This window comes from Symphalangus syndactylus, chromosome 4, assembly GCF_028878055.3.
Source record: "Symphalangus syndactylus isolate Jambi chromosome 4, NHGRI_mSymSyn1-v2.1_pri, whole genome shotgun sequence".
Lineage (NCBI taxonomy): Eukaryota > Metazoa > Chordata > Mammalia > Primates > Hylobatidae > Symphalangus > Symphalangus syndactylus.
In genome coordinates, this window is record NC_072426.2 from 63,480,834 (window position 1) to 63,506,963 (window position 26,130).

Below are 26,130 nucleotides of genomic sequence, written 5' to 3' on the forward strand. Positions count from 1 at the left end.
AATCCTATTTTCAGTAGAATAATGTGTATGAAGATGCTGACTTTAAGTCTGAAGGAAACTTTTTTTGACATTATAGAGCCCCAGTGTTCTGAGCTCTCCCCCCAAGAGCCTGGCCCATATAAAAGCCCATTCTTCCATTGCTGTCTTGAAAAAAATCTTATGTTCAGGACTTTTTCTTATCATTGCTCCTTCAGGCTAAGCCTTATTTGTCCATCAGCTTTTTTTTTGTTTTATCTTACTAATATAGATTAAGTAGAAAAAAATATAAAGCAAAATATGCATAAAAACATTCATGTATTATGTATAATTGACTTTCAAAACCTTAGTTACTATGCTAAGGTGTTTAGATTCTAGCTCAAAGTTTTTAAATTATTTGCTTTGTAACTGAAAGGGAATGTCTGTTTTTTTCACTTCTTATAAAGTACCTTCCTAGCCTATGAGCCTTTACCAGTCCCTAGGATCCACTGGGATTAACATTTATAAACTGCAAATACACAAAAAGCCAAGGGCCAAGGATTTCCAAATAGGTATAAATACGTTTTCCTTGCAATGGTAAAATGAGGTAATACAAATCATCATTAAGGAGAATGGAGAACTCTCATTTTCAATGTATACTGCAATTAAATTAAGTTTCTCTAAAAACTCAATTGGTCTGAGTTTAGAATCTAAAATGTATAAGCAAGTAGATTTCTGATAATGATAGGAGGACCCCACTTTTCATATTGGATGGCTATGTGTGACTCAATGTTAAATATTAAAATACTAAAAAATTTAATGGATTTAGTTCCCTTTTTTGAAAGGGCTAGGGCTTCTAACTTCTAAAGCCACTTTAACATTATGTTTGTAGATTTAGTTTTAAGAACATTATGGCATAAACTAAGTAAAATGTTGCCAGAATGTTTTTCAATATGAAGTATAATTTTTATCGATATGTACTTATTTTCTATAATGGGAACTAACCTCACATAATTTTAAAAGAAGATAAATTTTAAAGTGTAAAATGAATGGATTTCTGTTTTCTCAACTGTCTCCATAAATTACATGCCAATATGAAAATATCTCATTATTATAAGTATATAGAACATTTATGAGATCCAATGTTCCTTTTCTTTGTCATAGTTTAAAGTGAGTTTTCACAGTATTTCACTTAAAAGAAAATTAATCCATCTCCGCTGTGTAATCCTTAGCCCTAATATATTTCAGTCATGGTTTTCCCTTTGTAGCTCTGATATTTACACTTTAATTCACAGCACAAAAATATGTGAAATGACACTATCAGTGCAACAAACAATATGCATCTCAATATTTTGGAATATAACTTCATAGAAACCTTGATACATTATTATATTTCACAAAAGCCTATGGTTAACTCAGTCTGTTATAACACTGTGGGACTATAAAATAGTTTAGATGATATAATGAGGAAAGAAGATAGATTTAAGTGGAATACACTATTACCAGGAATTCATCAGTTACCTGCTCTCTTTCTGCCTTCCTAGGTAAAATCAAGATCAAAACCATCAATACAGTAGCACAAGTATTCAGATTGCATTTTTTTTGTTTTTGAGAAGAGTTTTAGGGAAAAGTTTGGGAAATGCAGTCTGAAGAACATCTAGCCCATAGACATACAAACAAATAGTAGTAAATAGTTGGAGCAAACGGAATTGACAATTTGTATTCTAAACGTGTCTCATATACTAGAAGACTAAAACTTTCTTTAACCTCTGAGCCCTTGTCATGGTTTCTCAGTGATTAAAAAAGGAGAAAAGCTACTCCTTTCAGTAAAGGACTTGAGGAAGCTCTTAAAAACATAGGTTTTTAAAAACATAAATGGAATTAAATTGTTAGAAAACAATTATATTTTATAAGGATCATTGAATTGTGAGCCTAGATGGATCTTTACTTACCTTTGTATCCTCAGACCCTAACAGTATCCATCATTAGGTAGGAATTCACTAAATATGTATTGAATGAGTTATTTTTAAAATAAAATAATACTGTAATTTTTGAAAATTTAGCTTCTTTTGTATTTTTACATTTGGCATTAATTCAATGATAATAACTGAAATTTTACTTTATTTTCAAAGGCCAAATCTATATCATTAAACATTAACATTTAACATGTAATCAAAACAATATAATTAGTCATACTTGTAGCAATATTATTAATTGTATTAATTCCATATTAATTTTTGCTTAAAAACATTGTCCTGGCTAAAACAAGAGTATGAAACATATCAAATAGGATGGAAATCTAAGTAAACAGTTGAGGTTGTCATAAATAGCTAGTAATAGAAATGTATATCAGAAATGTGACTAGGCCTGAACATCTGTCACTTCAGTGGTTAACTAGAATAAGTATCTTTATTCAATTGAGTCTGGAGTTTATTTGCATTTATAACCAGATACTTGGAAACTATTATTGCTGTGATTGTTGTTGAACTTTTAATGAATTACATGCTGCATCAATTTTAGTGGACCGTAATTTCTTCTCTAAAAGTACAAATGTGTGAAAATTAAAACAAAATGGAAATGCTGACAGATGTTCAGCTAAAGTATCACTACCTTGGACTTATTCCATATTGTGTTTTCAAGCCCTGTTTTTCTCCTCAGATAGCTTAAGAAAACCTTTAAACAACTCTTGAAATGACAGTACATCTTCACTGAGATCTCTCATGAATTCTGCACATTTTAATTCTCAAATTATGTTAAATGTCTAGATCCACTCTAGGATGACTAAATATATAGAGCCAAGTAATACAATTTACTATAAAGAATTGCTCCCTCTAGTGAAGTCACAATATTATTTCATTTCCTGGCACTCCTATACTGAGTAATTTAATAAATGATATAAATGATGATGACTATTATGTTGATGATAGTGGTCTGGCCTACTTTTGTGATGTTAAATTTTAATGTTTTCTGTGCTTGAAAACAGGAAAGTTAATAATGATTGATTACAGCTGCTTACTGGATATTTTAGAACATTACATTTAAAAACTCTGTGTTGAAAAAATAATTTATTTCTAAAACTCTTGAGATTATTTCTGAAACACAATTAGTACTATGTGATGTTTAGGGCTATGACAAAGTTGACATTAGCAGAGTAAAGAGGGGAATTAATGCAATTGTCCTAACAATTAAAAGTGTTCTGGGGAAAGTAAGTTTAACTGGAAATCTAATTTTAGCCATAATGCCTATCTTTGCTCTGGTTACCATACAGCTAAGAAAAATTAGATGTTATCAATCATTCCTCTCTACTAGTCAGAAATATTGTGCAACTAATCATACAGATGTAAGAAATTTGAAATTATTGGACTTGTGTTTAAATTGTTGTTACAACACCTGAATATAAATCAAAATGGTGGGGCTGCTGTAAAAGGACAAGTATTATTTAATTCTCAATTTGTTAGTGCAGATCTGGCCTTACTTCATTTTAAATCACAGGAAAGAGAAATTAAAACGGAAAAGTTATCCAGGTGATTACATTTATACAAGTGATTAACTTAAATGTGACACTAATAATAAAGAAGAACAAAACAAAATCAGTGAGGAGATTCACTTTTCCTTCCAAGTAGGATTGCATTTTCTGGGGGAATATGAATTACCTGGATAATTATTTCTGTACTCCACCACTTTGTCTGAAAAGGCAAAGAATTTTTACAATAATGATTACATTCAACATGCAGATAGCCCGGGTTACCAGTCCCATCAAGTTACTGTTTTCCTGTATCAATAATAATAGATTAATGCCACCAAATTTTATGTGGTTTTCACCTTCCAAGTGCTTAGCAAATATTAATTCATCATTGTAGCATTCCTATGAGGAGGTAAGAATTTTTAATAAAAAAAAATCTAGATTAATTTACTTGAAAGCACACGTGTAAGAGAAGCAGAGAAGCTCTAAAAAATTAAATGATTATATAAGGATATGAAAGAAGGCAATATTATCTTATGGTTCATTTTCTCTCCAAGTAATTTGAAGAGAAGCTCTTGGGAGTAACAGGCCCAAGATTTAAAAAAGATTTTGTCTACAATCTCGTCTTTCAAGTGAAGGAACAATTAGCAATATTTCCACGGAGACGTGACCAAGTCCCAGGCCAAGAACAACCCTCGCCCAGGGCACCCAGCCCAGGCCCTTCCTGGGGTTCACTGGACCCCGCCAAGAGCAGAAGCCTCGTGTCCCGCACGCTGGGCACCCGCATGAGGCTCCATGTGGCTGCCCCGCAAGTTCCTCGAGGCAGAAATCTCGGCAGGCGGAACCTAGTTCGATGCTGGTCAAGGCTTCCAGTCTCCTCCACACCTTCCCGGAGGCTTCCTCCTTTCCCTCCAAGACCAAGTGCGCCATTTATCTTGAGAAGCCTGAGGCTCCGTCCTCGTCCTTGGGACCTTTCCGCGCACATCTCTTGCTCCTGCGTCCTAGGTGGAACGGCGCTCTGACCTGGAGGAGGCATTAGCCCAAGGCTGGACGCACAGAATCCTGAGAACAGGCGGGCTGGGAGCGCTGGTGGGCCAGGGCTGCGGCGTCCAGGCCGGGTCGGGCCTCGCCTGCGCTGCGCTCCCAAGCGGGGCCCCAGAGGAAGGGGCAGAGAGGGTGATCCTCTGAGGCTCCTGAAGACCGGGAATGATGTCCATACCCGGGGAAGGCAGGCAATTGTTTTGGCCTTTTAGTATTCCACGCTTTCTCCAAAAGCCTGGTTAAAAGTCAAGGGAAGGGCCGGGTGCGATAGGTCACGCCTGTAATCCCAGCACTTTGGGAGGCCAAGGCAGGCGGATCACGAGGTCAGGAGATCGAGACCATTCTGGCTAACACGGTGAGACCCCATCTCTACTAAAAATACAAAAAATTAGCCGGGTGTGGTGGTGGGCGCCTGTAGTCCCAGCTACTGGGGAGGCTGAGGCAGGAGAATCCCTTGAACCCGGGAGGCGCAGGTTGCAGTGAGCCGAGATGGCGCCACTGCACTCCAGCCTGGGCGACAGAGAGACACTCATCAAAACAAACAAACAAAAAAGTCCAGGGAAGTGGTTGGTGGTAGGTAAAGTTCCTTGGTCTCTCTGATGAGGTGACTTCTATCCACTCTGAGTCGCCCATTTGTGTCCCAGCTTTCAGCAATTTCCCCCCAGCTCCCTGGTACTGTCCGTTGTGAAATTTGAAACGAAAAAAAAAAATCTGCCCTTGGGTGTTCCTAAAACTTTCTGATTGTTTCTCTGGATAGTGGACAGCTGCCATGATAGGCAATCCTCACACCGTATCACGGCGTGTTGAGTTTATCCCAAGATAACAGCGTCTTTGTAGCAATAACTGATCAGGAAGAACATTTTATTTATTCATTTATTTTTAATTTCATAAGTGATGAGAAACGAAGGGTTTGGATGATAGAGTTCAGAGGAAGGAGAAACGCAGGCGTGTAAAACGAGACATTTGGCATATTCAGTGTTGGAGAAAGGCGCTTCTTTTGGAAAGATGAAGTTCAGGGAAAATCATTGTTTCTCAGGTATTTCTGTTTTCCTTAGGATATTTCTAGTTTTGATCACCCTCATTTAAGGAGATAGAAAAAGCTAAGTGAGAACTGGACTTCAGTTCATCAAATCTGTCTTCATTTAGGCTTCAGTCAATCCTTTGTTCCTTGAAAAAAAAACCTCCCCCACCACATCCCACCCCACCATGATATTATAATAGTCCAGCTAAACTATGTATAAAAAAGAATATAAATAAAATATATGTATTAAGGACACTCAAACCCGGGTGAAATTATTCATACCTGCAAAAGTTGATGAGCTAATTTGGCTCTGAGCTTGCTTAGAGCAAGTAGTAAAAAATAGAAGACATTTTGGTTTTTGCAAGGCTACTTTGTAAAATCTTTGATCTGTCACTAGAGGCTGCTCTTAATTCTTGATATGTCAGGACTAATCCAGTGAGAAGTTTTTTTTCCTCATAGCCAGTGAGGAACTGGAGATTACTTTAGAAGTTGCATTTCTTTGCTGTTATTTGATGTCTTTTTCCCGCGAACCGTTCTTTTTCCCTCCCTCTCTCTCTTCCCTCCCTTCCTCCCATCCTTCCTTCCTTCCTTCCTTCCTTCCTTCCTTCCTTCCTTCCTTCTTTCTTGGGAGAGGCAGAATGGTGCTATGTCAATTCTGTTTGATTTTGGCTTGCATCCAAATAGAAAATAAAGACACTCTTAGTTTTGGCTTATACTTTTGTATTTCAGCACAGTATATAGGCTTACAGTGTTTTTGGTCGCTGTTACTAAATTTTCCTTTTTGCAATTTGAAAGAAAACTCATCTTTTATTAAGGCACAGTTTATGACCAAAATGCATTGTCTATATCACTTTTCTTATTAACTATTATAGTGAATTAAATGGTTGTTCTCTTTGCCATTCCCTTTTTAATAAAATAAGGGATATTCAGAAAGGACTTTTTAAATAGGCAAGATATAATTAGATCTCAAATAAGCAAATACAGGATGAGTACAAGGTGAAGTTTTATGAAACGTTCCAATAGTGTATGGAGCTTTATTTCTTATCAAAGGCATATTGCATTAAAAAGTATGTGGATTTCTGACAAGTGATACCCACCCCTTAAGTGTCAGATGGCAAAGTATTAATCTGCAACATGAGACTTCAAATAAACATTTAGCCTTCTACATAATATACAAGACCTGCCATGATGGTTAATACTGAGTGTCAACTTGATCGGATTGAAGAATGCAAAGTATTGATCCTGGGTGTGTCTGTGAGGGTGTTGCCAAAGCAGATTAACATTTGAGACAGTGGGCTGGGCAGACCCACTCTTAATCTGGGTGGGCACCATCTAATCAGCTCCCAGCACTTCCAGAATATAAAGCAGGCAGAAAAACGTGAAAAGGCTAGACTGGCTTAACCTCCTAGCCTTACATCTTTCTCCCATGCTGGATGCTTCCTGCCCCGGAACATCAGACTCCAGGTTCTTCAGCTTTTGGGACTCAGACTGCCTACCTTGGCCTATTGTGGGACCTTGTGATTGTGTGAGTTAATACTACTTAATAAACCCTCAAATATATATATGTGTATATATATATATCTCCTATTAGTTCTATCCCTCTAGAGAACCCTGACTAATACACCTGGCTTTTTTGACTCCCGCATCTCATTGGAACTTGCAAAGGGGATGGATTCTAACATGTATTGAACTGCCGCTATGTGCCAATTACTCTGCTAGGTGTTTTATGTACCACTATCTCATTTAGTCTTTATAACAGTTTTACGAAGCAGACACTATCACTTTTTTTAAAATGAGGAAATAGGCTGAAAAGTAACTCATGGCTGGGAGTGGTGGCTCATGCCTGTAATCCCAGCACTTTGGGAGGCCGAGGCGAGTGGATCACCTGAAGTCAGGGGTTTGAGACCAGCCTGATCAACATGGTGAAACCCCGTCTCTACTAAAAAAAAAAAAAAAAAAAATTATACAGGTGTGGTGGCAGGCGCCTGTAATCCCAGCTATTCTGGAGACTGAGGCAGGAGAATCGCTTGAACCCAGGAGGCGGAGGTTGCAGTGAGCCGAGATCACACCATTGCACTCCAGCCTGGGCAACAACAGCAAAACTCCATCTCAAAAAAAAAAAAAAAAAAAGAACTCATTCAGAATCAACAGCAACCAAGGAGTGAAGCTGAGAGCAGATCTGATTTGGGTGATGCCAAAGCTCACCTTCTTTTTAATTCTTCACACTATAAGTTTAGCAAGGACGGGCCAGGCGTGGTGGCTCAGGCCTGTAATCCCAGCATTTTGAGAGGCCAGGGCAGGCAGATCATGGGGTCAGGATATTGAGACCATCCTGGCTAACACAGTGAAACCCCATCTCTACTAAAAATACAAAACATTAGCTGGGCATGTTGGCACATGCCTGTAGTCCCAGCTACTCAGGAGGCTGAGGCAGGAGAATCGCTTGAACCCAGGAGGCAGATATTGCAGTGAGCCAAGATCGTGCCACTGCACTCCAGCACGGGCGACAGAGTGAGACTCTGTCTCAAAAAAAATAAAAGGAAGTTTAGCAAGGACAAAGTATTATTAAGGAATCATTCATACATTTGATAGTTATTGAATTTTATTTTCATTAGCTAAAGTCGATACTTCATTCAGATTACCTTGGGTTTTATCTAATATCCTTTTTCTGTTCGAGGATCCCAACCACGACACCACATTACATTTAGTTGTTTTAGGGCTCCCTGGGTTCCTCTTGGTTGAAACAGTTTCTCACACTTTCACTTTTTTTTTTAAATGATCTTGACAGTTTTGAGTAGTGGTCAGACATTTTGTAGAATGTTTCTCAATTGTGATTTGTCTGATATTTTTCTCATGATTAGTCTAGGGTTATGTGTTTGTGGAGGATGGCCACAGAAGTGAAGTGCCATCTTCATCATATCATATCAAGGGTACACGTCAATATGATTTGTCACTGTTAATATTGATCCGGAACACCTAGCTGTGATATTGTTTCTCAGGTTCTCCACTTTACTGTCATTTTGTGTAGAGATTACATGTCCCTTTTTTGTCCAGGCTGGTCTCGAACTCCTGAGCTCAGGTGATCCTCCCTCATTCGCCTCCCAAAGTGCTGGGATTATAGGCATGAACCACTGCACCTGGCCCAGATATCTTCCCCCCACCCACCCCCTTTTTTTTAACTGTATTTTTTGGGAGGAAGTCACTCTGCACAGTCTGCTTTTATTTATTTATTTATTTATTTATTTATTTATTTTTTGAGATGGAGTCTTGCTCTGTCACCCAGGCTGGAGTGCAGCGGTGCAATCTCGGCTCACTGCAAGCTCCACCTCCCAGGTTCACGCCATTCTCCTGCCTCAGCCTCCCGAGTAGCTGGGACTACAGGCGCCCGCCACCACGCCCAGCTAATTTTTTGTATTTTTAGTAGAGACGGGGTTTCACCGTGTTAGTCAGGATGGCCTTGATCTCCTGACCTTGTGATCTGCCCACCTCAGCCTCCCAAAGTGCTGGGATTACAGGCGTGAGCCACCGCGCTGGCCCACAGTCTGCTTTTAAGGAAGGGATAGCTATGCCTTACTTCCTTGAGGCAGAGGCAACAACATCACTTATTTGGACTTCTGCATAGGAGATTGTGTCTCCCATTTATTGATTTATACATTTATTTATATCGATATGGACTCATGGATATTTATTTTATACTTTGGGTTATAATTCAATACTATGTTATTTATTTTCTTGCTCCAATTGGTCCAGCTTTGGCCACTAGGAGCTTTTTCAGTTGGCGTCTGTGTCCCTCTGACATACTCCAATCACAAAGTTTTTTTATTTTGCTTTGTTTGGTTTTTGAGCACTTCCTTGCTTTCTGATGCTATAAGATGCTACTGGCTCATCTTGTATATCTCTTGCCCCAGTCCTAGAATGAGCCATTTCTCCAAGGAGCCCTGGTTTCTTTTATGGGAGAATGGTGCTAAATATGCTCCATACTACTGTGTCATTGCTTCTAGTGTTCGTCAACTGACAGAGCAAGGAAAAACATGTGTATATACTGACCCCTATATATACACACAGCTATAAATATCTCTATATGTGACCATTTGTCTCTACATTAAGCTAAGCATGAGTTAATGCTGATGCCTTAAACTCTAAATCATTACCACATGCTCATTCTAGCCTCCTTTCCTTGCTTGTCTGTTACCTCTCACTCCAGTAGTGTGAAACCTGGGTCCCGCCATCTTCTATCTATTTGTGTAATTGTTCAATTCCACCATATATGTATAGCAGATCAGAATTGTTAACCAATATTCCCATGGAAAATAACAGTCAACTAAAGTACAGTGCTTATGTATAGTTTCTTTTGCCCTCAATCTTACAAATTTCATTCATTTTCATGGTTACAGAGGTCAGCACTTTTCCCCCAACCCCTTTAAATGAGGTTGTAAATGTACTTGTAACACAGTTAATTTTGGTTACTTTTTGTATTTGATCTGGGACCCCCCCCCCAAAGCCCCAAATGACTTTTTTTATTTGCACATATTAAGGTTTATTCCTGTGCTGTATATTCTCTAGATTTTGACAAATGCCTAATGCCATGTATCCACCATCACAATATCATCCAGTAGTTTCATTGCCCTGAAATATCCCGTGCTTCACCTATTTACCTCTCCCCCCAGCCTCAAGCCCCTGGCAGCCACTGATCTTTTTACCATCTCTATAGTTTTGCTTTCCAGAATTGTATATAGTTGGACTCATACAGCACGTACCCTTTTAAACTGGCTTCTTTCACTTAGTAATAGTCATTGAAGATTCATTCATGCCTTTTTATAAGTTGATAGCTCCTTTCTTTTTATTGTTGAATAATATTCCATTTTGTAGATTTATCATAGTTTGTTTTTCCATTCACTTATTGAAGGGCATTTTTATTGCTTTCAGCTTTTGGCTATTATGCATAAATCTGCTATAGACATTCATATGCAGGCTTTTTTGCGGACATAAACTTTCAAATAAGCTAGGTAAATGGCTAGGAGTGCAACTGCTGGATCATATGGTAAGATTATATTTAGCTTTGTTAGAAACACTGTCATCCAAAAAGTACCATTTTGTGTTCCCAGCACCAATGAATAAGTTCCTGGCCGGGCGTGGTGGCTCATGCCTGTAATCCCAGCACTTTGGGAGGCCAAGGAGGGCGGATCATGAGATCAGGAGTTCGAGACCAGCCTGACCAATATGGCAAAACCTCGTCTCTACTAAAAATACAAAAATTAGCCAGGCATGGTGGCATGCACCTGAGGTCCCAGCTACTCGGGAGGCTGAGACAGGAGAATTGCTTGAACCTGGGAGGCAGAGGTTGCAGTGAGCCGAGATTGAGTCATTGCACTTCGGCCTGGGTGACAGAGCAAGACTCTGTCTCAAAAAAAAAAAAAAAAAAAAAGGAGAATTTCTTCCTGTTGCTCCACATCAATTGGTATTGCTAGTTTTTAAATTTTAGCCATTTAACAGGTTTGTAGTGATATGTTACTTTTCAATTTCCTAATGACAAATGATGGTGAGTATATTTTCATATGTTAATTTACCATCTACATATTTTAATCAGTAAACGGTCTTTCGGATCTTCATTGGTAAACAGTTTGTTCAGGCTTTTTTTTTACTTTAATACATCAAAAGTTTACTTCTTTTTTTATTATTTATTTTATTTATTTATTTATTTTGAGACAGGATCTCACTCTGTTGCTCAAGCTGGAGTGCAGTGGTGCAATCAGGGCTTACTGCACCCTCAACCTTCTGGGCTCAAATGATCCTCCTACCTCAGGCTGCCCTTTTCTCCCCACCTCCAGTAGTTGGGACTACAGGTATACACCACCACGCCCAGCTAATTTAAAAAAATGATTTTTTTTGTAGAGATGGGGTATTTCTGTGTTGCCCAGGCTAGTATGGAACTCCTGGGCTCAAGTGATTCTCCTGCTCAGGCTCCCAAACTGCTGGGAATATGTTTACTTCTTACTCATGTTAAATGTCCATTGAGGTATGGTTAAGGGCTCTTTTTCACACATAATTGTTCTTCTCAAACTAGGCTGATGCAGCCACTATCTAGAACTTTGATAGTTGCTGCGCCAAAAGGAAAACAGAACATATTGAAGTTCTGTTTGCTCTGGAAGCTTTTGCTTAAGAATGGCACAGGATACTTACCCCTACATTTCAGTGATCAAACCAAGTACGATGACCATGTCTGATTATTGCTGTGGGGAGATGCAATTCTACCATGAGCCCCAAAAAAGAGAAAACTTGTAAACAATCAAAAATTCATGAACAATCCTAGTGAATACTAGATACAGAACATGGATATAGATGTAGAGGTAGATGAAAATGTATTCATATTTTTTCATTGTGATAAAATATACACATCTTTTGCCTATTTAAAAATTGGACTTCCTGCACTTTGGGAGGCCGAGGCAGGCAGGTCACGAGGTCAGGATTTCGAGAGCAAAGTGGCCAACATAGTGAAACCCCATCTCTGCTAAAAAGACAAAAATTAGCTGGGCATGGTGGCAGGTGCCTGTAATCCCATCTACTAGAGAGGCTGACACAGGAGAATCGCTTGAAACTGGAGGTGGAGGTTGCAATGAGCCAAAATTGTGCCACTGCACTCCAGCCTGGGCGACAGAGCTAGACTCCATCTAAAAAAAAAAAAAATTGGACATATTTTTTCTCCTTTCTGGGTCTTAAGAATGCTTTTTGGCTGGGCATGGTGGCTCACCTGTAAACCCAGCACTTTGGGAGGCAGAGGCAGGTGGATCACGAGGTCAGGGGATCGAGACCATCCTGGCTAACATGGTGAAATCCCATCTCTACTAAAAATACAAAACAAAAAAAATTAGCTGGGCATGGTGGCAGGAGCTTGTAGTCCCAGCTACTCGGGAGGCTGAGGCAGGAGAATGGCATGAACTCGGGAGGCAGAGCTTGCAATGAGCCAAGATCGTGCCACTGCACTCTACCCTGGGTGACAGAGCGAGACTCCATCTCAAAAAACAAACACAAACAAAAAAGGAGTGCTTTGTGTGTTTTTCATACAAGACCTTTATCAGATATGTGTCTTACAAATTTTTTCTGAACAGTATCTTTCACAGAGCAGAAGTTTTTAATTTTAATAAGTTCAACTTACCAGTTTTTTTATAGATTGTGCTTTTGGTGTTGTATATAAAAATTATCACCAAACCTAAGGCTTTCTATATTTTCTTCTAGAAGTTTTATAGCTTTGCATTTTACATTTTGGCCTATGATCCATTTTGAGTTAATTTTTGTGAAGGCTTACATGTGTGTCTGCATTCAGTTTTTTTTGCATATGATGTCCAATTGTTCCCACACCATTTGCTACAAAGATGACATTCTCTCCATTTGAATTGCCTTTGCTCCTTGGTCAAAAATCAGTTGGTTATCTTTGTAGCTTGTTTCTGGGCTCTCTAATGTGTGTGTGTTTTTTAAGCTATGTTTCTTCTTTCACCAATACCATGCTGTCTTGATGACTGTATTTTTATAGTCAGAACGTGTGAGACTTCCACCTTTTTTCTTCTACTTCAGTATTGTGTTGGCTATTCTAGGTATTTTACCTTACACGTAATATTTGCATTAGTTTATCGATATCCCAGCCTTGCTGGGATTTTGATTGGGATTATGTTAAATCTATAGATCAGGTTAGGAAGAATTGACATCTTAACCATGTTGAATCTTCCAATCCATGAACTTGGAATCTCTCTTCATTTATTTAGATTTTTTAAAATTTCTTTCACAAGAGTTTTGCAGTTTCAGTTATAGAATTTTTATTGTGTACCAGGTATGATGTAGATACCAGGATTACAAAGGTGTAACTGAGAAGAGTGCTGCCCTTAGGAAGCTGACAATTTAATAAGTGGAGAAGGATAGTGGTAATGACATATGGTAAGTGTTACAGGTTTGTGGGAAGAAAAGGTTAGAGTAGATAGTTCTATAGGAAGAGAAAGAAAGCACCATCATAGAAATGACATAAGTATTTGCTAAATGATAACATTTGCAGGAGGCCCTCTGGGCAGGAACAGTATTTGGTCAGTTCACTTTTGGATCTTAGGGTTCAATGGCTTGGCAGTGAGGACTGAGGCTGTAGGGGTGCAGATCCCAGTAGACTGAGAGTGTCAAGTTGAGTGCTTTGAAGTCTATTCTTAAGACAGGGTGAAAGGAAGGGATTGTGCGAGCTGGCGAATGGCATGCCAAGATTTTCATTAAGAAAGACTACTTTGCTAGTAGTATAGCAGGGTAGAGAAAGATTATTATAATAGGTTACATAATTGGTAAGAACCAAGGTAGTGAATGTGGGGATAGAAAAAAAGACTTAGATTTGAGAGATATTTCAGAAGTTAAATTGATAGATGGATAGGATTTAGTAACTAATTAATTGGATATAGGATAAGTGTAATTCAGAAGTTTCTGGAAAAGTGGTTATGCCACTGGCCAGAATCAGAAATACAGGAAGATTAGATTAGTGGGGGTTGTGAACAACAAGTTTCATTTTGGACTAAAACTTGACAAAGTTTGGGGTGCCTGTGGGTTATCCAGTGAAAGGTTTTCTTTTAGCTTTTGGAGGTACAGCTCTCTTTAGGGCTACCTCCTCAGAGAGGCCTTCCTGACAACCCTCTCTAAAACAGCATTCATCCCTCTATCCCCTTAATTTTGCCTTTTATTTTTGGTATAATATAGCTCATCATGATCTGATATTATATAGTTATTAGATTTTTTACCTCTCCCCCATTATGTCCATGTGAACATTGTCTATTTTACCTACTGTGTGGAATAATGTGTAACTCACATAAGCACTCAATAAATATGTTTTAGGTTAATAAATGAATATATATGTCTAGGTAAGGTATAGGCAACATATTGGCCTTCAAATACAAGTTTTAGAGGCATCCCTATACAGATGCCAGTTAAAAAACATGCAGCCATGGATCCCTAGGGAATAGCATGTGGTATAAAAACAGAGGGAGCACAGTAGCCATATGCAGAAGATTGAAGCTGCACCCCTTCCTTACAACATATACAAAAATCAACTCAAGATGGATTAAAGACTTACATGTAAAATCCGAAACTATAAAATCCCTGGAACACAACCTAGGCAATACCATCCTGGACATAGGAACGGGCAAAGATTTCATGACAAAGACATCAAAAGCAATCACAACAAAAGCAAAAATTGACAAATGGGATCTAATTAAACTTAAGAGCTTCTGCACAGCAAAAGAAACTATCAACAGAGTAGACAGACAGCCTACAGAATGGGAGAAAATTTTGGCAAACTATGCATCTGACGAAGGTCAAATGTCCAGTATCTATAAGGAACTTAAACAAATTTACAAAAGAAAAGCAAACAACCCCATTAAAAAGTGGGCAAAGGACACGAACACACATTTCTCAAGAGAAGACATAGATGAAGCCAACAGGCATATGAAAAAAAGCTTAATATCACTGATCATTAGAGAAACGCAAACCAAAACCACAATGAGATAATATCTCACACCAGGCAGAATGGCTATTATTAAAAAGTCAAAAAATAACAGATGCTGGTGAGGTTTTGGATAAAAGGGAACACTTATAAACTGTTGCTGGGAGTGTAAATTAGTTCAACCATTATGGAAAGCGGTATGCTGATTCCTCAAAGAGTTAAAAGCAGAGCTACCATTTGGCCCAGCAATCCCATTACTGGGTATATACCCAAAGGAATATAAATCATACTACCATAAAGACACATGCACTCATAAGTTCATTGCAGCACCGTTCACAATAGCAAAGACATGGAATCAACCTAAATGCTCATCGATGACAGACTGGATAAAGAAAATGTGGTACATATACATCATGGAATATTATGACCCATAAAAAAGAACGAGATCATGTCTTTTGCAGTAACACAGATGGAGCTGGAGGCTATCATTCTTAGCCAACTAACACAGAAACAGAAAACCAAATACCACACGTTATCACTTATAAGTGTGAGCTAAATAAGAACTTATGAGCACAAAGATGGAAACAACAGATACTGGGGTCTATTTGATGGGAGGGACAAGGGAGAGGAGCAGAAAAGGTAACTATTGGGTACTAAGCTTAATACCTGGTGATGTATTAATATGTACAACAAACCCTCATGAAACATGTTTATGTAACAAACCTTCACATGTACCCCCAAAACCTAAAATAAATTTTTTAAAGCAGAATCTAAAAAAAAAAAAAAAAAAGTACAGAATCATAGAAAGCATTAACTTTTAAGCAGCAGGTGGAGGAAAATAATCTAGAAAAAGAGAATGAGAAAGAGTAATCCAAGATGTACAAAAAGAAGTCCTAAGGATTCCAGGGGAGTAAAATTTCAAGGAGGGGTTAAGAGTTGAATTGTGTACCCCAGAATTCAAGTACTGAAGTTGTAACCCTCAATATCTCAGGATGTGACCTTATTTGGAGGTGGGGTCTTTACAGGTGCAGTCAAGTTAAAGTGAGATCATCAGGGTGGTCTCTAATTCAGTATGACTCATATCCTTAGAAAAAGGGAAATTGTGGCTACAGAGATGCACATACAGAGAGAATGCCATGTGAACATGAAGATGGCCATCTACAAGCAAGAAGACAGGCCTGGAACAGATCTTCCCCTCACAGTCCTCAGAAGGAACCAACCCTCCCCACACTTCGATTTTGGACTTCAAGCCTCCAGAACTGTAAGACAATACATTTCTCTTGTTTAAGCCACTTGGTGGTGATACTTTATTACAGCAGCCCTAACAAACTAATAAGAGGGAGTGGTCAGTCATCTTGCTTATTTTATTTTACTTTTTTTGAGAGAAGGTCTTGCTCTGTCAACCAGGCTAGAGCGCAGTGGTGTGATCTTGGCTTACTGCAGCCTTGACCTCCTGGACTCAAGCAATCCTCTCGTCTCAGCCTCCCAAGTAGCTGGAACCACAGGCATGCACCACCATACCTGGCTATTTTTTAAAATTTTTGCAGAGATAACGTCTTGCTCTGTTGCCCAGGCTGTTCTCAAATTCCTGGGCTCAGGCGATCTTCCCACCTTGGCCTCCCAAAGTGCTAGGATTACAGACATGAGCCACTATGTCTGGCCCGTCTTACTAATGATTGTTCTGGTTAGATAAGAAATGAAAAAAAAAAAAAAAAAAAAAAACACCTATTGAGTTAGTGATTAATAGGTCAGTGATACTTTAGCAAGAACAATTTCAGATGCAGAAATCCTATTTTGGTGGATCAAGGAGTGCACAGTAGCACACCAAATACAGACCATTCATACGTTTTGCTTTAAATAAACTTGACACATGGAAGGGAAGGTGGTTTGTTCAGGTTCTCATCACTTCAGACTTCCTACTTAATTGTATTGATTCTCTGGCTACTTCTGTCCACCTTGTTTTTTTTTTTTTTTAAATTAAATTAGTCTTTCTCCTTTTACTTTTTTTAATGTAGGTTCTTGCTCTGTTGTCCAGGCTGGAGGAGTACAGTGGTATGATCACGGCTCACTACAATACCTACCTCCTGGGCTCAAGTGATCCTCCTGCCTCGGCCTCACGAGTACCTGGGACTACAGGCATGCATCACCATGCCTGGCCAACTTTAAAAATTTTTTTTGTAGAGACAGGGTATTGCTATGCTTCCCAGGCTTGTCTCAAACTCCTGGCCTCAAGTGATCCTCCTGCCTCAGCCTCCCAAAGTGCTGGAATTACAGGTGTGAGCCACTGTGACTGGCTTATTCCTTCTAATTTTTTATTTTCAGCATTTTATTTCTCTGTTCCAAAATTTTTGGTGGTTCTTTGATTGCCTGTAGGATAAAGGCCTTGGATTAGTTTTCAAGACTTCACATATTCTGGGCCCTACTATGCCAATTCAGATTTACCTTTCTGCATTGGGATCCTAGTCCCTCACTCTCTCTTACATAGATCAAATTTATGAAAAACTCCAACCTCCTTTTCTTTTTTTGTGTTTCCCTCTAGCTATATGTTACTATCCTTCAAGGTAAAGTTTAAGCTCTATCTCCATTAGGACTTTGTCTCTTCTAGCTAGTAATTAAGACCATCTTCTGTGATTTAAATGTCAGTTAAAAGCTAACAATTTAGTTTTATTTACAAATACACATTTAAAGATGTATCTACAGAGGCAAATAGTGGAAAATTGGGACTATTTCTGAATAATAGTAGTCAAGTGATCCTGCCTTTATCTAAAAATCCTACATAGGCCATTAGTTAACTGAAATCGCTAAGCAAGTAAAGCTTTGTGCCACTCTAGAAGGAACTCCATATTGATACTGGGTTTCAGTTCATCCATAATTTATATGCCTCCTTTTCCTCCAGCTGAATTTTCAGCCAACCAAGAGATAAATAAGGCGTTATTACAGATTAAAACTAGATTGGAGGACATACCTTAGGTGTATGGTAATAACAACGAACCCAAAGAATTAGGTAGACTCGCCACTCTGTCACAGCCATTCTGGGAAACTGCATCCTCTCTTCCCCTATCCTATAGGGAGCCTTTATTGCTAAGTTTGCTTCATTGCTGAAAGCATATTAGAATACGTGTTTTTTTGAACAGGTAGAAGATCCATGAAGGAAAAAATAAAGGGTAGGTTGACCCATTTATGCCTGATTCCTGCTCCTAAACAGGAGGGAATAAGTGAGAGGGGAGCAAAGAAAGGCCAGTACTTTTGCTCTGTTTAAAGGTGCTTCCCCTTTAAAGGGCACATTAGGAGTTAGCAATAAGTTCGCACCTAACAGTCAGGAAAGATTTCTTCCTGAGAAGTTTCCTAGGGACTCATAGCACTTGGATCAGTATTCTGAAAAACTTCAAGAAAGAATCCTTCCCCTCCACTCTCTCTAAAATAGCCCAAAGATTAACCTAACTCTTTAGTGTGCTTTGTGGATACCTATACGTTTGAATTAACAGTTATAATTTCTAGTTTTTGGTTTGAAAAAGACTGGCAGATAACAAAACAAGGCACAACTAAAATTATGGCCCTACGTGTGAGGTACCACTTGAAATAAAAGCAACCACATCAGATCTTGTCACACTTAAATCTTACTCCTTATTGCCTCAAAATAAAGAACTTCTTCCTCTCAATGCCAACATAAAAAAAAATTATCCATGTGAGAAAATTTAAACATGACAGTCAGAACCAGGATTTAAAGTAGATTCCTGGGCACAATTACTTGAAGCATGAATTTGGTGAATGACAAACGCCACTGCACTCCAGCCTGGGTGACAGAGAGAGACTCCGTCTCAAAAAAAAAAAAAAAAAAAAAAGATCAGATCTCAATTGAAACCCTGGACTCATCGCTTCATAAATCAAGCCCACCTGCTCTAAATGTTCTAGATCTCATGTTGCTCTGTTCTACTCTCATTTTGTGACTGCACATTTGACTTAAGGGTTTAAGCTAAATTTTGAAACTTTATGTACAGGCGTTGATTAACCTTAGCTGGATCCAGAGCATAGTTTATCGCTTTATATTTAAAAGGAAAAAAAAAGCACAGTCCTTTACTTACCCCAAATTATGGATCTCTTAGTTTACCAGGCATTCAAGTTTTTTATTGATACATAATATGTTACATATTTATGGGGTACATGTGACACTTTGTTACATGCATAGAATGTCTAATGATCAAGTCAGAGGATTTGGGGTGTCCATCATCTTGAATATTTATCATTTATCATGTGTTGGAACATTTCAAGTTTTCTCTTTTAGTTATTTTGAAATGCACACTACATTGTTGCTAACTATAGTCACCCCACTCTGCTACTGAACATTAGAACTTATACGTTCTATCTATCTGTATGTTTGTACCCATTGACCAACCTCTTTTCATCCCTCCCCTACTCTGCTCTCACCCACATACCCTTCCTAGTCTCTGATATCTATCATTCTACTCTCTACCTCAATGAGTGAGCACAGGTGAAATTTATATTTCTGTACCTGGCTTATTTCTCTGCTTAACATAATGACCTCCAGTTCCATCCATGTTGTTTCAAATAAAAGGATCCATTCTTTTTTATGGTTAAATAGTACTCCATTGTGTATATATACCACATTTTTCTATCCATTCATCTATTGATGGACACTTAGGTTGATTCCATATCTTTGCTATTGTGAATAGTGCTGCAATAAATATACAAGTGCAGGTATCCCTTTGATATACTGATTTCTTTTCCTTTGAATGAATGCCCAGTAGTGGGATTGCTGGATCATATAGTAGTTCTATTTTTAGTTTTTTGAGGAATCTCCATACTGTTTTCCATAGTGGCTGTACTAATTTACATTCCTACCAACAGTGTATTAGAGTTCCCTTTTCTCCACATCCTCACCAGCATCTGTTATCTTTTGGCTTTTTAATTATAGACACTCTGAGGTAAGATGACATCTCATTTTGGTTTTTGATTTTCATTTCCCTGATGACTTATGATGTTGAGCATTTTTTCATATACTTATTGACCATTTGTATGTTTTCAGTTTTAATGCTTAAAATAGAAAGGAATAGAACAACAAAAGGAAAAGGCATGAAATAGAATGTCTTGTAGGCAAGTTGAAATCTGTTTTATTTACCACCTCCTTAAACTAACATTTTTCTTTTAAAATGTATTAATTTCATAAAACAGAAGGATAAACCATCTCACTTCATAATACGTCCTACTTGAAACAATACATAGCCTTCAAGTGCTGGTTCTGATTGTGGTCAGAATTTTAAGTTAAGTCTTATGAGGATAGTGGGGTTTGTCTGATAAGTTACGATGTTAAAATGTTTTTGCTTCTGCAATAATTTAAAATAATATTTAATATTTTTTGGTCTGGAAATTTCTTCTTCTATATCTGCCACCCACAACCCAGTTTACATTTGCATTTACTAGTTTGGCTGTATAGATTAAGAAGTGATAATTAAGAAACAGCAACAGGAAAGTTTATAAAGTTTCAGAGTACATGATTAGGGCACATTATTGCATAAATAAAGTTAAAGCTAAGGTTTTGTTTCCATATGCTTCAATTCTCATCAAGCTGATTCTAAATTACTTTATATTTTTGAAAGTTCCCAATAAATTTAGATTTTCTAGATATAGCAGATTGAAACATAGTAACTTACCATCTTTTCTGCCTATTGGACTTACATTATGGATCTAGGAGGTATCAAGTGCCATATTAAACATATTCTTGCCACCAGCTTCTATGAAATTGATGTCTTTAATCAAGTCATGCATACAAATTTGGTCAGTGCTATTCTGTATGGATTAGGATCTAAGGGTTTATACATAAAATTGATCTATAAGGAGATATATGCTCAGATATGCAGAGTCATGCTGGGGATGCCCACAGGTCTCCCCATTTTCACACTTAGATTGCTAGGTGAGGTCAAAGCTAAATTCTAATTCCATTTAGTTTTAAGAAATAATCTGCCTTCTCTCTTTCCTGAACAGTTTCCAATTATTTAGCTTTTTTCCTCTAAAATCCATGGAGCAGAGTTAAGCACTATGTCCCCTCTAATTACATAGCATATTTGAAGGAGCTCTGTAAGGAATGGAGCAAGAGAAGAGAGTACTAAGCAGGAAAAAGGCCAGATTCTTGAATCATATTTGCAATGTGTTAAATTATTTGGGGAACACTGCAGTCATTTTTGTTCAAGAGTCAAGTGACACTGGAAAACAATACTTTTTCAAGATAATCATTTAGATTTATTTTTAAAAGGAGACGAGAGTTCTCTTGTTGATTTTATAAGAGCAAAGGCAACAGTCAGCCATTCTTTTGGCTAATTCATACGATCCTCAAGTAAAACTTAAGCCCAGGTTACTTTGGTAGGATTTAAAGTAGTAAGACATATGTGAATAAAATGATATTAGGTCTGTGTAATTCTGAATAATAAAATAAAGATTAAGATGGTAATATTGGTCCCTCAAGTACTGGTATTTAAACTTTAAAAATCAATCAAGAGAGAAGATTAAGTGGTGTTTCTTTGGTACGAAAAATGTAAAGCTAAGACCAAATTGTTTTACTTCACAGATTTAAGATACAAAGAATGATATTTAAAGATATTAAAATAACTATTACATTATCTTCAGTTTGTAAAGAATCTCTTATGAAGTACACTTAGAAGAAATCCCTGAGTATATTAAGTACTCTATTAGTATCTTTCTTCATAAACAAAGAGGAACAATTTAAAGGCTTTGCAAGACATATAAACACAGTGCTTAGTAAAAGCATTATCTGTTTATAAGGCTCTCTCCATCATGCTTGTAAATTAGGCCACCAAATGCTTAAGAGGAGAAATAATAGATTCACAAAATTAAACTCTAACATTTGAATACATTAACCACTCTCAAGTAAATTTAAAAACCATTCTCTGATGGTGTTTCTGTGTTGTTTTAGCCACTCGATATTGTTTTTCACTGTTTCCAGAACTTGTTCCCTAGATTTTTCTCCGGCTCCAGCTTGTGGATATTTTGCAAAAAAGCTCTCCATCTAGAAAAGAGAGGGGAGTAATTAGGATTGTCATTTATAGCCAAATTAGTCTTCAAGAATTTCATTCACAAACTGGATTTGCTTCTTTCTTACCTAGAAATTCAGTATCACTGCACAATGTTGAGCTACACCTCTGGCACGTCATTCAGACTGAATCCATCTCTCAGATTAGCAATAGTTACCCATGGCTTTTAGATCCCCGCAGCATGTCAAACCAAAATAGGCTCTGACATTTTGGGGAAGGATGGCAGCATGTCAATCGCTAGTATGCCCATTTCTGTTTCTGCTGCTTTCTCTATTTTCTCTGAATTCCTCAAGCTGTTCCCTGGAAAATCTCACTTATGGAGTGATGGTTTTGCTTAGCCTTTCACTCCAGGAGTCTGGAGTATTTTAATGTACTTTCAGTTCACTTACTAAGGACTCATAAAGCAAATCTTTCTTAAAATTAGTGCTGTACTCCCTCTGGCCTCCAAAGCCCTACCCCAAACTCAACTATACTGGGATTATTTGCTATAAAAATAAGAATAATTTGGTTTTTTAACGTACAGAAAACTCTTAGCATTCTAATATCTAACACACAGATATTGAAACTTCTTACAATCTCTACCTGTTCAACATTAATAGACATTTTTCCTCGTTTGGACTTGAGATATTTGAAACCTGAAAGATTTGAGATTAGTTTTGAAATTGCAAAACTATGAATTCTGAATGGAATCAAATCTTGACCAACTTGTTCCAGAGTTACATTTACAGGAGAGGCGAGACTTTCTGCCCATGCTTTCATGAGCTGAACTGTCTGGTGTGGCCTTCTCAGTCCCCCGCCGCCTCAACTTTCTCAGCTTTTAAACTTTCTTAGAGGCTCTTTGAATTGTTTTACGTTTAGAAAAAAAATAAGCGTACATTTTATTAGATACAAGAATTATTTCTCAATTCACTATGTATACTTATCAAGATAAATGAAAACATATTTTACACCTTAAATATATACAATTTAAAAATACAAAACCAAAAAGAATTCTTTCTTTCTCCTTGTCTTCTGTGATTTGAATTGAGAAAATATCATTTCTATTTGAAAAAATAGTTTCATTCTATCCTGTTACTGGGTATATACCCAAAGGATTGTAAATCATTCTACTATAAAGACACATGCACATGTATGTTTACTGCAGCACTATTTACAATATCAAAGACTTGGAACCAACCCAAACACCCATCAATCATGGACTGGATAAAGAAAATGTGGCACATATACACCATGGAATACTATGCAGCCATAAAAAGAATGAGTTCATGTCCTTTGCAGGGACATGGATGAAGCTGGAAACCATCATTCTCAGCAAACTATCACAGAAACAGAAAACCAACCACAACATGTTCTCACTCATAAGTGGGAGCTGAACAATGAGAACACATGGACACAGGGAGGGAAACATCACACACCAGGGCCTGTCAGGGCAGGGGGGTGGGAGAAAGGGGAGGGAGAGCATTAGGACAAATACTAACGCATGCGGGGCTTAAAACCTAGATGGCGGGTTGATAGGTGCAGCAAACCACCATGGCACATGTATACCTATGTAACAAACCTGCACATTCTGCACATGTATCCCAGAACTTAAAGTAAAATTTTTTTTAAAAAAGTTTCATTCTGCTCCTTTTTGGACAAATGCAGGGGAATTTATCTTCATACCTGCCACAGTTGCAGTTCAGTGTTGAATGGCTCTGCTATTGTGACAATTCGGCCAAGGTTTCTGTTATTGAGTGTATATCTGGAGAGAAATTTAGAGTAAAAGGAAGTGTAAGTGCTCAGAATGTTACATATTTTCTCTAAATGCAGCTGTTTCCTTTTTATTTCATAGTTTTTAAAAGTAACTTTCAAAGTAAGCAAAACACAGTAAGAAAACCCATTTACTTAAAATCATTCTATTCAAGATAAATTCTTAGTAAACTCTGCACTTTGGTTTGTAGACAAATTGACACCGCCCTCTCAGATATGGAAGACTGCTTGTTGTAGTCCTCAAATCTGTTCTTTTTTTTCTGCACACATGAGCGCCCTGCTAGAGACTGTTTCTCAGGCAGGTAACCCAATTCTTACCAACAGAACATTAGCACGATGTTCAACTGCAGCCTCCTTGCTTAAATAAAGGGAAATTGCTTGCCTAGACGTCTTGGTTTTTTTCTCCTCTTCCCCCAAGCTAGAACATGTACATACCAGTGAAACGGCTTCAGCCGTGCAGATAGGATACTGGCCTGGCCTCACAAAGCAGAACCACACTAACAACCTGGACCACTCACCTCAGGAGTCTAACCGTAGTGAGAACTAATTACCCACACACGCCCTTTCAGCGGCTGCCTTTCTATGTTTCCGTTACGGCAGAACACCTCCAGCATCATTATCCTAATACTCTATGCATCTTCCTACGGGTACAGAAATTTAAATATAGGCTATTTATTCTGCTTTCAAAAAGCTTTATTAGTTGCTGGCATGTGGGGGTTATGATCTATATCGGTCTGCCTAAGCAAAGAAACTTAAAGCTAAGTTCCAAGACAGAATTTTAAAGATGATATTCTATCACTGTTCTCTCTGCATTTTCTGTCATAAAAAGCAAGAATCAGAAGCTTCCTTATAGACCACAAATGGTTGTGATAGAGGTAAAAAAAAATCTCATCACAACTAATCACAGTGCAAGAAACCCACAAAATTATGTATAAACCTTAAACCCCTGGAATGTTGAGGAGGGATACAAGAAAATATGTACACTGCAATAGGATAAATTTTACATTTAAAAATTATTACAGGCTGGGTGCGGTGGCTCACGCCTGTAATCCCAGAAGTTTGGGATCTCAAGGTGGACAGATGGCTTGAGGTCAGGAGTTCAAGACCACCCTGGGCAACATGGCGAAACCCCATATCTAACAAAAATACAAAAAGTAGCTGGGTGCGTGGTGGTGTGTGCCCCACAAGTAGTCCCAGCTACTTTCGGGGCTGAGGCGGGAGGATCACTTGAACCGGGGAGGTCGAGGCTGCAGTGAACCAAGATTGCGCCACTGCACTCCAGCTTGGGTGACGGAGTGAGACCTTGTCTCAAAAAAATTTTTATATATATATAATTTTTATAAATATTAAATGTTTCCTTTCCTATATATATATATATATATATGCAAAAGCAGAAATCATGACGATAAAAGCTGATAGTTTGTTTTATGCAAATTAAAAACTTTTATACTGAGCTGGGAGGTGATGGTTTGCCCTTGTAATCCCCGTGACTTGGGAAGCTGAGATGAGAGGATCCACTGAGCCCAGGAGTTCAAGACTAGTCTGGGTAACAAAAGAGTTTTATACAAAAAAAAAAAAAAATCCTACCATATACAAAATTAAAAGCCAAATACTAATTGAGAACAAATCGTTGCAATATATATGATAAAGAGCAAATATTTTTGCCATGTTTCGAACCCTTACAAACTGGTAACAGGGAGAAATATGACAGCATGAATTTAACAAAGGAATGAAAATGTACCAATGGGAAAAGAATAAAATGTTCTCATAATCAGGCATGATTTCAGTGTACTAGGTCCAGTGCCCACTCTTATCACAGACGCCACTGAATTTAAAGCCAATGTATTTTTTCATCCCTAATGTCATCAGTCATTATCTAAAATGTGATTCTGAAGCATTAGTGACGCTGCCCCTGACACATTTCTTTCTTGCCTCTGACACATACTTTCTTGCCTCTGACACATTTCCTAGATCTCCCCAGGCTCTTGAACCCTTTCACCTAGCCCTCTGGAACTGTCTCTTTGCAGGGAACACTACTTCTCATTCTACTTAGAGAATGTTTATATTCCCACATCATTTGTAGCATCAGGTCAGGACACAGAGTCAGTGTGCTCAAGCTCCCCATTGCTACTTCCAGACCAGCATTCCTCCAGCCTCTTTAAAAATCTCTGTTCCCTTATGTTATTCCCTTGCATTTAATGATACATTTTGATACCTGCAGGACTCCTCCAAGCCATGCCATCATTCTAGGTAATTTCCAGGTCCACACAGATGAATGATACAACATCTCTTCTCTTAGTTCCTTAACCTTATTTCCAGTGAGATTTTCTTCACTTGACTTCAGCCACCAAACTCCTATGATACTTTGTGATCATCC

The 26,130-nt window shown here is 38.0% G+C and overlaps 1 protein-coding gene across 4 annotated transcripts in view; it reads right to left on the bottom strand.

Annotated features, from left to right (window-relative positions):
* Nucleotides 1–21,172: 21,172 nt before the first annotated feature.
* The window catches only part of ENPEP (glutamyl aminopeptidase), an 86,730-nt gene continuing 81,772 nt past the window's right edge, over nucleotides 21,173–26,130 (bottom strand). For 3 of the 4 annotated variants that reach the window (XM_055273978.2, XM_063637228.1, XM_055273981.2), the window contains 2 exons: nucleotides 23,667–23,745; nucleotides 21,173–21,979 (listed from right to left, as the gene is read on the bottom strand). In XM_055273978.2, coding sequence (XP_055129953.1) covers nucleotides 21,827–21,979; nucleotides 23,667–23,745 — 232 coding nt within the window. In that variant the 3' untranslated portion in view covers nucleotides 21,173–21,826. Of the gene's footprint in view, nucleotides 21,980–23,356; nucleotides 23,426–23,666; nucleotides 23,746–26,130 lie in introns of those variants that run through there. The other variant, XM_055273980.2, reaches the window with a different exon arrangement.